We start from the raw sequence: 15,442 nt of genomic DNA, 5'->3' as shown, positions 1-15,442 counted from the left end.
GTGCAAAACATGGTATGATGGAGTAATTACTGATAAACTGATTGTAAACAAACTGCATAATTGCATTGCAAAACAGGAGAAAAGCAAGTCCAGAGAAACAAGTGATTAAAAAGTAAATTCTGGCATTTCTGGGAGGTTTGATAAGTGCAGAAATTTGAAAAAATTACACTCATCATTGACAATGAAAGGCAAAATGAGTCACTTTGACAATGTGAAAAAGATCTCTATCTCAATGCCAAACATACACAAAAGCTTAAATGATGAATAACACATTAAAAAAGAACTGGAAAAAATGAATCAGAAAGAAATTATTCTAAACCCAATTCAGCTATAACCAGCCAAATACATTGCATCCATGGTGGGGGCATCTCAAAAGCATTAATCATTTTTTGTTTGTTTGTTTGTTTTTTTGTTTGTGTTTTTGGTTATACAACATTTAGTTCCATTTCACGAATCTTATTAGACAAGCAAATATCCAAGTGTAAACATATTTAAAATTACACCGATGTCGTTTGTTTTACTCTGCATGTCCATGTCTGAAGAGTTCCTGTCAAGCTGCCATTACCTGCAACACTGCTACTTTGGCTTCTTTTGGAACTATTTTCAGAAGTGGAGCGAAAACATATGCAACTCATTATTATTGTTTATGCAACATTTGTATAAAAGCAAAATCACACTCGTAATTGTGCTCTTATTGTGTATAGCCTGAGGCCTCGTTTCTAAGAACGAATCTGTTCTGAATCATATTTATAGTCAGTCAAATAGCACTCTTGCTCATGTGATATTGCTTCAGAAACTAAATTCTGAATGTTTCACAGGTTTAAATACAAGCAGGTGGTATGTCAGGTCATTTTTATCTGTATAGCACTTTTCACAACCATCAGATATGGTGGGATTCAAAAGTCCACATTGAAAGTGTGGAATTCAAAATATAGTTCTAAATCTGAAATAAACCAAAAGCTTCAGGATTTTAACAAAATACTATAAAGAGATATAATAACGTAAAATAAATAAGAAATTGTTAAGATTCTACCCTACATCTAGGTCACTAATAAAATAAGCAATTTTGCACAATGCCAAATCAATGTACAACGAGACGAAAAGTATTTGATCCTCTGCTGGTTTTGTACGTGTGCCCACTGACAAAGAAATTATCAGTCTATCATTTTAATGGTAGGTTAATCTGAACAGTGAGAGACAGAATAACAACAAAAAATCCAGAAAAACGCATGTCAAAAATGTAATAAATTGAATTGCATTTTAATCAGGGAAATAAGTATTCGACCGCCTCTAAATCAGAGATTTCTGGCTCCCAGGTGTCTTTTATACAGGTAACAAACTGAGATTAGGAGCACACTCTTAAAAGGATTGCTCCTAATCTCAGTTTGTTACCTGTAACTAAAGACACCTGTTCGCAGATGCAATCAATCAATCAGATTCCAAATTCTCCACCATGGCCAACACCAAAGAGCTGTCCAAGGATGTCAGGGACAATATTGTAGATCTACACAAGGTTGGAATGGGCTACAAGACCATCGCCAAGCAGCTTGGGGAGAAGGTGACAACAGTTGGTGCGATTATTCACAAATGGAAGAAACACAAAAGAACTGTCAATCTACCTGGGTCTGGGGCTCCATGCAAGATCTCACCATGTGGAGTTGCAACGATCATGAGAATGGTGAGGAATCAGCCCAGAACATCTTGTCAATGATCTCAAGGTAGCTGGGACCATAGTCACCAAGAAAACAATTGGTAACACACTATGCCGTGAAGGACTGAAATCCTGCAGCGCCCGCAAGGTCCCCCTGCTCAAGAAAGCACATGTACAGGCCCGTCTGAAGTTTGCCAATGAACATCTGAATGATTCAGAGGAGAACTGGATGAAAGTGTTGTGGTCAGATGAGACCAAAATCGAGCTCTTTGGCATCAACTCAACTCGCCGTGTTTGGAGGAGGAGGAATGCTGCCTATGACCTCAAGAACACCATCCCCACCGTCAAACATGGAGGTGGAAACATTATGCTTTGGGGTGTTTTTCTGCTAAGGGGACAGGACAACTTCACCGCATCAATGGGACGATGGACGGGGCCATGTACCGTCAAATCTTGGGTGAGAACCTCCTTCCCTCAGCCAAGGCATTGAAAATGGGTCATGGATGGGTATTCCAGCATGACAATCACCCAAAAACACGGCCAAGTCAACAAAGGAGTGGCTCAAGAAGAAGCACATTAAGGTCCTGGAGTGGCCTAGCCAGTCTTCAGACCATAATCCCAAAGAAAATCTGTGGAGGGAGCTGAAGGTTTGAGTTGCCAAACATAAGCCTTGAAACCTTAATAACTTGGAGAAGATCTGCAAAGAGGAGTGGGACAAAATCCCTCCTGAGATGTGTGCAAACCTGGTGGCCAACTACAAGAAACTTCTGACCTCTGTGATTGCCAACAAGGGTTTTGCCACCAAGTACTAAGTCATATTTTGCAGAGGGATCGAATACTTACTTCCCTCATTAAAATGCAATTCAATTTATAAAGTTTTTGACATGCGTTTTTCTGGATTTTTTTTTTTTTTTTTGTGGTTATTCTGTCTCTCACTGTTCAAATTAACCAACCATTAAAATTATAGACTGATCACTTGCTTGTCAGTGGGCAAACGCACAATATCAGCAGGGGATCAAATACTTTTTTCCCTCACTGTACGTAGAAGCTGATGAAGTGCCTCTACGATTTCAGTTCCTCAGATGTGTAATGCTCTGCAGTCATGAGCTTTTACGATCATCTTTGACGAGATTTCAACAGCTGATAATGAACCTGTCACCTGATCCGGCTTCATATCAGAAGCTGCATCATTTAGGTTGTCAGTGATAAGTCTTTCTCCATCACCAGCATGTGTTATAGACTCTGATAACTTCATCTGCTCCCCCTCAGGAAGCGGAGGCATAGACTATTTGTGGAGATCACAGGCAGCATTGCCCTGTTTAACTTTTATTTCTTTTTTTTTAAATGTCAGGAACAGATGTTCTATGGTAAATGAGGATGGAGGCTTTTCTGTGACCTAATGTGAGACATATCAATTAACACACAAAATCACAAATTAAAGGAATAATATCAAAGTAAAAGTTATCATAAAAGGAAAAGCCAGGGCTTTCAAATCTCATTTGGACTTGAGTACATTCATCCATTATGTTTTCAAAAAGATGCAGGTTTGAGTACAACTACTTAATGTGATCTTTTTGGGTAAAGTTTTAAGCTGTAAAGTGAGTCACTACCAACTTCCATTATATCTCATGTTGCATTTTACTGAAGAAATAAGATTAATAAGATTTGAGAGCTACAGCAGAGTGGAAGATTTTTAGCAAACAACACACGACTAACCTGTTCCTTATAAAAAGCTTAAGAAGACTTAGAATATAGCGTGCAAGTTGTATGGACTCATTTTATGGTACTTTAAGGGTGCTTTTTTTGTCCTTTTCGTAGCTTAACAGCACCAATTCACTTTCATTGCGAGTAAACTTTTGCATTTAAATTCTTGCAGTTTTCTGTTCCACAGAGGAAATACAATCATAGGGGTTTGGAATAAGAGTGTGAGTATATGGTGATAATTGTATGTGCATTTTTTAATAGTGATCACAAAAAAGACATTACAAACCTACCAGCAAAAACACTTTCACATCCTCTCATTTACACATGCTCTTGGGTGATGAAGTTTAGCAATATATCTAATCAGTGGAAATTAAACCACAAGAGAAGAATGTCATAAATAATACAAAGAGAAATTTGACAGCATTACTATAGGCCCAGAGCACAAGAAGACACTCTTACCAGCCACATGCTTCTTTAAAGAGTAATATCAGCCTGTACGTTTCTCTCTATGGCATACATGTAAGACGGTAAATTTTTCATCTGACGAAAGATGACAAATCGGATGTTTTTAATATTAAAATCACACATCAATGTGCAGAACACTGTCTGTTACAAATCATGTTGATTTAAACTTGTTTGGCATCGTATGCTATCCTTTTCCAACAATTCCAGTTTACTGTAAAGAAAACATAAAAAGTAATGAAAAATATAATCCTGGCACTTACAGTATATGTACAAAAATACATATAAAATTAAATTATGTAAACAACAAGTTAAAACAATTGGACATTTCCTTGAAGTGTTTCTCAATGAAGTAAACATTGCTTCAAGTTTATTTTTTTTGTTCTCTATTAAATCAGTTTTATTTTTTCTCAATTGAATTATATAAATATATAGTCTGCAATCGCTTTGCACTTCATAGTGAAGGTACGTTCTTTTCTGTCATCTACATTCTGTTTTCAGCATGCGAGCAGCTTCATTTTAAAAGCGTGCAGCACAGGCAGACTGTATATTTATTTAAATTGCACCTTTTTGTGGTTTCACAATTACACTAGGACATATCACTATTTTAATTTGATTGTCTATTTCAGTGTAAAAATAGTAACAGAGCATATCTTCAAATAAGTGTGGGAGCATTTCAAATCGTGTGTTAATCTGAGGGACTGAATTGAGTCAGTACTCAGTACTCCGGTACTACAGAAACAAAGGTATTGTTTCATCTATATTATTTTAGGTATATGAACTAATTTAAAACTGGCCTGCAACAGAATCTGTTGAAAACTGTACATACAGTCATTAAGACTTTTTGTTTCTGAAGGAATAAGCAGGAAGGATGAGTGCAAAACAGAGGAATGAATGAGGGAGTGATTTCAAACATAGAAGGGGAGCACATTAGTAGAGTGAGATGACAAAGAACAAAGGTGCTGTAAAACACTGGCATTCATACAGCTGCAGTGCTTACTGTGCATTTTACACAACTACTAATGTCCATCATTAAACCTGGTCAAGAGTCATTTTATTTAGGGATGCACTGATCCGATACCTGTTTCGGTATCTGCTTCGATACTCACGTTTGTAGACGGATCATGTATCAGTCTGACGAGCCCAACTGAAATCTGATACTACGTGCTAGTCATGTTCGTTACTGTCAAGTTCCAAAAATGTCATAAAAGAACCATTACATTTGACAAAATTACTTGTGCATTTTAATCAAAGCCACCAGATATGCAATAGCTCTGTAAATCACAAAAGGCTGTGTTTAATAAGTAAATATATAGTATGCTCTGTGCCAGCGCGTTAGTGAGTAGTGCTGCTCTGTTGACACAAACTAATGTGCAGATTGGTGATGCACTATTTTTAGCCTTCACAGCAGTGCACAATATTTAAACGCTACTCACGAACAACATCTCGGATGTAGACACTAAATAGTTTGGTTCACTTATATGCATTTAGAACAGCAGCGGAGGTGCATTTTACCAGAATTTCAATAAGAATCAAATTAAACTACTGTGAACTTGCCTACAAACAGACACACTTAAAAGGACTTCCAAGAGTCAAAATAAAAGACAGAGGGTTTTAAAGATAAATGTGTATGATTGAATATTTTACTGTTGTATTTACAATTCTAAAAGTTAAAAAAAATACAAATTTAAAATTATTGTCACTATTATTAGTTTACAAAATATAACAATATTTAAATTGAATGGGTTCCAAAAATATCTGTCTGAATGAAAATTGGACTGATATCTTGAACAAAAAAAGATCTGAATACTTTAAAGTCCAGATACAAGTTACTGTTTATTTTGCTGCTACATTATCCGGTAGATCAGTTAACAATAAAGTTTTTCTTAATGGGTGTGGCATCGGGGGGCGTGGTCATATGTCTGTCTGCAAGAGAGGGAAAGCGGTTTAGGCTCATCAACTGGGCTGTAATTACCCTAACACATGTCTCTCATTATAGTGATGATGGAGGGAGAACTGATTATGCAAACCTGAGCGTCAATATGGGGAAAAGTTACAAGAAGGCAGATCTGAGAGTGACTGTGCTGTCTTAGAGTTAGTAGATGGTTACAGCCAACTGTGTGTGCATCTGTAATTAAAAGAACTGTTACCTGTTCGAGAGGACAACCAAAGTATGGAAGTCACCTCCCGATCAGTGGGTGGCCTGCATATTGCCTTTACTCTACAGGGAGGTAGCAGCACAGCAACTTCCCACCACCCCAAGGAGTACGGAAGGAAAGCCTGGGCAGGTCTGTTGGAGCTTTGGGGAAATTGGGCACGGCTAGGATTGTTGTCCGGTGATGGAGGTGGGGACACATATCTGGATCCCTGACATTCCACAGGCCACACACAATCGGGCAGGGGCATATTGGATACCGGTAAGAGTAAAAGGGGATACAAATCAAGCTTTGGTGGATTTGGGTTGTTCCCAAACATCTTTCCACCAACACTTGGTGCAAGGCAGGGCATTGGGTAAGAATAAACAGGTGAGGGTGAGGTGTGTGCATGGTGACATACACAAGTATCCAGTGGTTACCACTGAGATACGATTCAGGGGGGAAAGGCATAGAGTCAAGGCCATAGTTAATAAAAGAGTACCTCAAGCATGCCTTTGGCCAAGTGAAAGTAATTGATGGTCAGCAGCTCCAGCCAAATGTGACACTCACATACCCATTTTCTATAATTAATGAGCGGTTGTATCAAGTGAAGCAGGACACTCAGACCAGGAACTCTTCCAGGCAGCTCATTATAACCCATTGGCTGGTCACTTAAGTCATGAAAGACTTTGAACCGTATAATGGCCCGGTATTTTTGGCAAGGCATTCACGGCGACGTAAACTAATGCCAGCTGGTGAATCCGGCCACCCCAAAAGCACCATTGCGCCCTCTGCCATTGATCGAGGTACCCTTCGAGAGAATTGGCATGGACCTCATCGGACCATTAGAGTGGAATGCATGCTTAGTTCTGGTAGACTATGCAACGTCAGATCCAGAAGCAGTGCCTCTACGCAACATCTCAGCACGTAGTGTTGCGGAGGCACTCTTCACAATGATCACTCGAGTGGGGATTCCAAAGGAAATCCTCACTGACCAAGGCACAATATTCATGTCAGGTATACTATGCGAACTGTACGAATTACTAGGTATTAAATCAATTCGCACCAGCGTTTATCAAACCGATGGGTTGGTCGAACGATATAACAAGACCTTGAAAAACGTTATTCGTAAGTTCGAACACAAAGACGATTTCATCTAGTTCAAATGCTAAGGTCACATTTAACAATGGGTTATAAAACCCTAGACAAGAGCAGTTTTAAAACAGGTGAGATTTAATTGTTTATTCAATGTTATTTACCTCATAAATAAGCAAATAAGAATGTTAACCCAAGGTTTAAAAATCATGGAACTCAAATACCAAGGAATAATGACTAAACCTGGATAAAGTATGAATATTGTGAAACAAGAAACAATATCAAACCCAGGATTTCATTCACCCGGGTTATGAGTGACCAAGTGTAAAAAGCTCTAATGAGCGCAGAGGAAGAACTAGAAACTACCTTTTCCAAAGTTTGTGAGGTTCATGGTATCATCGATTTCAGATTTTCCCACTCATAAATGTCTCTTTAAAAAAATTTTTTAAAAATGTTGCTTTACATGCCATTTAGATGGCCCCTGTCAGTAAGTTGCCATGCTTTTAAATGCACAAATCTGTTTCAATACAAGACTAACTTACCACAATTGTAAATATCTATTGAGAGATCCATTTTAATCCAGGATTAGTCATGGATATCAGGAATTAATATGGATAGTTCTGAAACTCTAAATTCTGATCATATGAGCTTCATTCAAAGCCATTGTAAATTACTAAAAACACAACTGTGACCGCACGCACATTTTGTATTAATGCGCAATTTACTATTTATAATAATTAATAATGTACACATTGGTGTTTTATCATGTTGTGGTTGCCATCAATTTATATAAGAAATAAACCACTCTTGCTTAATGCTCTGTGAATTACAGTGATTTTACAACAGGTAAGGGGGCTTTAGGAACTGCGCTTTGTGTTGTGCCTGAGTACACCCATTACCCATGGTAAAATCATTCTCTAAAACACATTTCTCATGGCTTATTGCTTTAATGTCAAATCTTTGTTCCAGAAATCAGACTTCCACATAGCACACATAGTATTGGTCAACCGATATGTGTTTTTTTAATAGCTGATGCTGATATCCAAATAACAAGGTGGCTGAAAGGCAACATAATGACAATATTTAATATCACATAATAAAATTTACTTAAAATATGCAACATAAAATAAAAAATGAATTCACTTCTATTTAGAATTATATTTAAATACTCAAATTTTCAACTTTGTAAATATAAGGTTTTGTGTCTTTTAAATGGCAGTAGCAGTTTCTCCTGGTTTCTATTTAGTCATCCCATTTCAGTAATTTGTTTGCACATAAAGAATGTTAATATCTTAGGAAGAAGAAAATAACACGGACATATGTGCACATTAGCAATCACACTCTCATAAAAAGACAGAATCAAACTAATTGAACAAAGATTATACAGTGAATACGACATTTACTTACAGCGCATGTGAAGTGCTTTTGCTTTAAAGTTGCCCTCTTTATCTTGTGCTGATCCAGTAAATAGCAATCTCCTAAACGCTTTATTTACATGGCCTGGATCTCCTGCTTGGAGTGTCACAGACTGACCATCATGCAACATTCATGATTCAAAGTTACACAGTTCTGATCCAGGCTTATGGAATAATTGTTAAAGAGGATGATATACAAGCGCTCCACAGGAAAAAAAAATGCTATATTTTAACAAGTTTCATTAAGTTTTTGAATTACTAAACTATCTGTTTAAACAAGATATCCTCATATTTGTAGACGTTATATATGATAGAAGTTTTGATATTTGCCTTTTATTATTAGACAACACAGTTAAAAGTTACAGGGGACTGTTGAGGCAAAAGAGGAAGAATGAAACGTGCAAGCACTCCATCGTGGCTGATAAAATGAGATGTGTCTGTTAATTATTGTGGTAACTGGATGGCAAGTAACAATAAAACAATCTGTAATTGGTCATTTACACATCTTAGACGGCTCGTTGACGGGCAAGCAGGCATTTCTCTGCATCCTCACGGCTTTAGAAAGGAATCGGCTTAACAGAAATTTATCAGCCGATAATTTTGAAATACAGAATATCGCCCTTGGTGATATATCGGTACACTACTAATACATACGTCACCCAAATGTATCTGCTGTATTTTATGTGTGTTCTCTCATCTAGAAGAGTGAGTGTTTTTAGTGTTTGTTAATCTGCAATTCCTCTACAAGACAATTTCCCCTCGGATGTTAAAGGGACATTCAGAAGATGCCTTTGAGAGATTTGTGATTTAGAATGCATGTAAATCTGATCTTTTTTTAAGGTGTTTATTTGGTATTTGTACAGAAATAAGAATGTGATGCTTTTTTAAGTTTAAATACTCTTAAACTGACATTTTGGATATGTACATGTTCTATCTGGGTTACAAATTCAGATACTCTGTTGTGCATATGGGACATACTTAGATTTTTATGGGACTTTATTCTACAGTATGTGCACACATTTGCACTCATCTGTAAAATAAAAAGAATAAGAGAGCAGTGATTACAGTCACTCAGCTCATGACTATGTTCAATCCCTCACAACTCTAAGACTGCAAGAGACTACAAACCCATGCAGCAATCCCCACCTCACATCCACATACACACTGTTGCTGCAGACCCACAAATCCAAGGATCCAACCACCTCTTTGACACCTTAAAGCCCTGCACCTTGCTGAGAGCATTTGTGAAAGGAGACAGAGTGTAAAACGAAGCCATCTGTTGGACTAATCGACCTCTGCTTCAAGAAGGGGGAAGCAGATGTCCTAAACAGATGCAGCACTAGAACCTGTGCTCACAGGCTTTACCGGACTAATTAACATATTTTCAAGTGATCCAGAACACAACTTTACTATTTTCTGAAGTGAGTGTAAAACTCATCATTCTGCTGTTATCAAAGTAAATACAAGTATGGAAACTTCTATGGTTTTCCCTTAAGGTAAGTAGAAATAGAGGTTAACACTTTCTAAAAAAGAATTTTTTTTCTCTCTCTCTCCAACAAATATCATCAAAGTTGCAGTGTATCAGCATTTGTGTAACACACCATGTCCTAACCAGATGTGAAGTGACAAGTTTTAAATGACATTGAATGGGAAACTTCTGTGCAATGAAAAGTCAAACGGACAACATTTGACATTTAATGTAAACTATATGGAGCAGGATTTTGAACAAATGAGATTTCATGGTAGGTGGAGCTAGAAGCAACAGTACGTTAAAGTTACAGTTTGGCAATGCAAGCTAAGCTTATCTCTTTTCTTATCTACAGTATATTTAATGTATGAAGTTCACAATGTGTTGCAGATTAAATATAAAATGGATAAAAGAAAATACATTGTTTTGTTCATATTTAGAAAAATTTTTGTTCTAAAGCTAACAGTAACAAACTCCATGCATAGTTTGTGCATGCTATTTTGGCTTCTATTGCCCACAATACCTTTCTTGATGGAAGAGAAGTTTGTTACTGTTCACTTTAAAACTACAACTGTGAAAGTGAAAAAGTACAATCAGAGCAGACGTGTGGTGCTTGGTCAGTTCTTAAACAAATAAACAAATTAAAATGTAACGTAACTGAAACAAAGGAATAAAAAACAAGCAAATGACAAAATGTTCGGTCACTCATCATGGTTGGTTATGACCAAAACCCCAACTTCGCATGGAAGGGCATTTATTGTTTATAGCTGTTTTGCAATATTCCTAGATAGGATGGTGACGATGTCAGCATAAATGGTTCCGAATATTAAACTTACTGACACATTTCCAACTATGTTAGCAACAATAATTGTGCAATCAACATTCCCCCATTGATATTGTAGTAGACATTAAAGGGATAGTTCACCTAAAAATAATAATTCTCTCATAATTTACTCTCCCTCATGCCATCCCAGATGAGTATATGTGCAAACAGTGCGGCTGGGCAAAGTAAGGCCGGGAAGATAAGTGGTGAATGAGTTCCACCTGTGTGCCACAACGGTCTCTCATTCCAGTGAGGGGTGGTGGGAGTATTTAAGGAGAGGAGATAGAGGCAGATGGGGAGAGAGAGATGCATGAAACTATCGGAGTGTGTGTTAATGTGTCTGAATATGTGTGGGGGACAGCTGAAAAGCAAACCCTTTGTGTGTGACACTGAAAAGTCTTTTGTAGTTAATAAATGTCTACGTGTGTCAAGCCAGTCCCAGCCTCCTCCTTCCCATGCATTCCTTGAACCACGTTACATCGGAGGAGGAGGAGGGATGCACTGTCAGAGAGCCTTCGCCGTTGTTGGAGGGTTGTTGTTTTTTTCCAAGTCGTTTTTTGTCGATACAGTTCATCCGGAAAGTATTCACAGCGCTTCACTTTTTCCACATTTTGTTATGTTACAACCTTATTCCAAAATTGATTAAATTAATTATTTTCCTAAAAATTCTAAAAACAATACACCATAATGACAACATGAAAGTAGATTGTTTGAAATCTTTGCAAATGTATTAAAAATAAAAAAACGAAAAGAAAATCACATGTACATAAGTATTCACAGCCTTTGCTCAATACTTTGTTGAAGCACCTTTGGCACCAAATACAGCCTCAAGTCTTTTTGAGTATGATGCTACAAGCTTGGCACACCTGTTTTTGGGCAGTTTCTCCAATTCTTCTTTGCAGGACCTCTCAAGTTCCATCAGGTTGGATGGGGAGCGTCAGTGCACAGCCATTTTCAGATCTCTCCAGAGATGTTCAATCTGGGCTCTGGCTAGGCCACTCAAGGACATTCACAGAGTTGTCCCGTAGCCACTCCTTTGTTATCTTGGCTGTGTGCTTAGGGTCGTTGTCCTGTTGGAAGATGAACCTTCGCCCCAGTCTGAGGTCCAGAGCGCTCTGGAGCAGGTTTTCATCAAGGATGTCTCTGTACATAGCTGCATTCATCTTTCTCTCGATTCTGACTAGTCTCCTAGTTCCTGCTGCTGAAAAACATCCCCACAGCATGATGCTGCCACCACCATGCTTCACTGTAGGGATGGTATTGGCCAGGTGATGAGCGGTGCCCTCCAGACATGACGCTTGCCATTCAGGCCAAAGAGTTCAATCTTTGTTTCATCAGACCAGAGAATTTTGTTTCTCATGGTCTGAGAGTCCTTCAGGTGCCTTTTGGCAAACTCCAGGCGGGCAGTCATGTGCCTTTTAGGAGTGGCTTCCGTCTGGCCACTCTACTATACAGGCCTAATTGGTGGAGTGCTGCAGAGATGGTTGTTCTTCTGGAAGGTTCTCCTCTCTCCACAGAGAAACGCTGGAGCTCTGTCAGAATGACCATAGGGTTCTTGGTCATCTCCCTGACTAAGGCCCTTCTCCCCGATCCCTCAGTTTGGCTGGGCGGCCAGCTCTAGGAAGAGTCCTGGTGGTTCCAAACTTCTTCCATTTACGGATGATGGAGGCCACTGTGCTCATTGGGACCTTCAATGCTGCAGAAAGATTTCTGCACCCTTCCCCAGATCTGTGCGGCACTACAATCCTGTCTAGGAGGTCAACAGACAATTCCTTGGACTTCATGGATTGGTTTGTGCTCTGACATGCACGGTTAAATCGCCTTTCCAAATCATGTCCAATCAACTGAACTTACCACAGGTGGACTCCAATCAAGTTGTAGAAACATCTCAAGGATGATCAGTGGAAACAGGATGCACCTGAGCTAAATTTTGAGCATCATGGCAAAGGCTGTGAACTTATGTGCATGTGCTTTTTTATTTTTAATACATTTGCAAAGATTTCAAACAAACTTCTTTCACGTTGTCATTATGGGGTATTTTTAGTAGAATTTTGAGGAAAATAATGAATTTAATAAATTTTGGAATAAGGCTGTAACATAACACAATGTGGAAAAAGTGAAGCGCTGTGAATACTTTCCAGATGCACTGTATACATAAGAATGTGAATCACAAAACACACAAGAAGAAGAATGTGAAAGTTAAAGTTGTTGACTGAGCAGGGAGGAGAATTTATAATAAAAAAAAAAAAAGAGACTTTTAAAATTGATCTATTTCACACTTCTGAAGACATTTATTTAACCACTGGAGTATTATGGATTGCTTTTAAGCTGACTTAAGTGATTTTTGGAGCTTCAAAATGTTGGCACCCATTCACTTGATTTGTATGGACAAAAAGAGCTGAGAAATTCTTCTTAAAATCTTCATTTGAGTTCAGCAGATGAAAGAAAGTCATACACATCTTAGATGGCATGAGAGTAAATAATGAAAACATTTTTATTTTTGGGTGAACTATTCCTTTAAATCCAACGTGTTCCCAGACAGCAGAATCAAACAAAGCTAGGGGCTTTTCTATCAGTGCCTTAACTTAATCACTAGCCAAAGTCATCTGATTTACACCAAAATGTGTAAATTATTAACAGATTAACATACTAACTCTAACAAGTTGATAGAAAGCTACTCTAAAGCAAAAACAACCACCACAAGTGCACCTGTCTCTCATGTGGTTGTCTTTTTTGCTGGAGAGAACTGTCCAACAACTTGTTGGAATTAGTTTGATTATCTATTAAACGGCATCGCATTTCAGTGTTTATCACACAACAATGGCTAGTGATTAATATAAGGTGCAGATACTCTATTTGTCCTAATTATTTGATGCTGGGTTTTCTTCTTCAAAGCAGACATACCAGAGTAGTTAGACATGGTATGCACTGCTGTACAATCATGTGTACCAAACCGCTGGTGCCTAACTGTGTGGTTTTATGTGACTTGTTTTACCTCTAGTGAGTGTAATATGAGGTAACAGCAGGGTGAACAGCTCTTACCCTGGGCTGCCAGTTTTCATACTGCTTCTGTAGGTTGGCCCCTATAGTCTCCAGGGCTTTCTGTGGACTCATAGACAGAGGATCTGGAAGATGAAGAGAGAAAATAAATTATATAAAATGTGTAATCAAGAATCTCCTAGAAGTACAAAAGGCACCACAGAACAAAATCTGACAATAAATTGAATAGAAACACTTATAGAAAATAAAATACAGGAGTATGGAAAAGCCATGAAGTTGAAAGCTGACATGTTTGCAAATAAAAAATAATAAATTCTTGATTAGAAAACATTTTTCTGCATTGCATGTGTGTCATAACTATTGAAAAACACCACACAGTGATGTTGATTGGGTTTCTCAGCCAAGTGTTCATGAAATTGGTTTACAGCTGATAGCATAGAAGAGAGGGACTAAAAGTCAATCTTTATTGAATCAAACTGGCTTTTACAGAAATATATGAACATCTCAATGTAAAAAATTATTCATCACCATACATCCAACAGATAACATATTTCCCAAACTTTCCAGAAAAATGCATGTTTTCACAAAATGTTTTTCTTTATTACACTGAATCATGCACCATGGGCCAAACTTTACTTCACTATTACAAATAACGAATCGGTTACCTAACGTAACCTCGGTTCTCTCTAGAAGAGGGAACGAGTATTGCGTAAGCTAGCTTACGCTACGGGAAAGATTCATCTTTTCTGAGATATTGAAGCCAAAAAATTATCCTTAATTTTGTATCCATTGTCAACGCAGTGCAGCAGCTGCATACCTTGAGCGGGCTAGCTAGCGAGCTCATTGGTTGCTCTGCGGCAACTGCTGCAGCCTATAGACGAACTTGAGTGAACTTGCGTCCAATGACAGGCGCCCGCGCCGTCAACTGTATCAAAGCCCGCCAGAATGGGCATTGCTAGAGTGCATATAAGCGTAAGTTCGTAGGCTGGAACCCTGGTTTTCATTGAATGAAGCGAAAATCGCTCGTGGCGCGAGCACGGCCGACTACGCAATACTCGTTCCCTCTTCTAGAGAGAACCGAGGTTACGTTAGGTAACCGATTCGTTTTCTTACGAGAGGTTCTCTCGTATTGCGTAAGCTAGCTTACGCTACGGGAACCCATTGTCAACGCCGTGCGCGCCAAGCATCCACTGCATGAGCCCCGGGGTGGGGGACCCGGGGAGCCCTTGTGAGTGGGGAATAATATTTGGCCGGCAAGAGTGCGGGCCAGTGTGTGTGTAATACATAAGCACATAGTGGGAAGGGAAAGACAGAGCGGCGGTGCCGGTCTGTGTGGAATATGTCCCGTCAGTGCAGCTCACCAGGGGAGCTGTAGCGTATTAAACCGCTAGTAGTTTTGCCTGCAGGGCGGACACTTCCAGATTGTAAAATCTGACAAAGGTGGAAGGGGAAGCCCAGCCCGCTGCCACAAATATGTCGTGAATGGAAATCCCGCTGGACCATGCCCACGAGGAGGCCATGCCTCTAGTGGAGTGAGCCCTAATGCCTAACGGGCATGGTAGGTCTTTTGACGCGTACGCGGCAGCAATAGCGTCCACTATCCATCTAGACAGTGTCTGTTTCGAGGCAGCGAAACCTTTGGTGCGCCCTCCGAACGAAACGAAAAGCTGCTCAGAGCGTCTGAAAGAG

General features: G+C 38.9%; 1 protein-coding gene across 2 annotated transcripts in view; it reads right to left on the bottom strand.

Moving 5' to 3' along the window:
• Positions 1-15,442, bottom strand: part of rptor (regulatory associated protein of MTOR, complex 1) — a 287,332-nt gene that overhangs the window by 210,115 nt on the left and 61,775 nt on the right. For both annotated transcript variants that reach the window (XM_052141047.1, XM_052141048.1), the window contains exon 4: positions 13,796-13,878. In XM_052141047.1, coding sequence (XP_051997007.1) covers positions 13,796-13,878 — 83 coding nt within the window. The remainder of the gene's footprint in view (positions 1-13,795; positions 13,879-15,442) is intronic.

This window comes from Xyrauchen texanus, chromosome 13 (assembly GCF_025860055.1).
Source record: "Xyrauchen texanus isolate HMW12.3.18 chromosome 13, RBS_HiC_50CHRs, whole genome shotgun sequence".
NCBI lineage: Eukaryota > Metazoa > Chordata > Actinopteri > Cypriniformes > Catostomidae > Xyrauchen > Xyrauchen texanus.
This window is presented reverse-complemented; position numbering and strand designations above follow the sequence as displayed.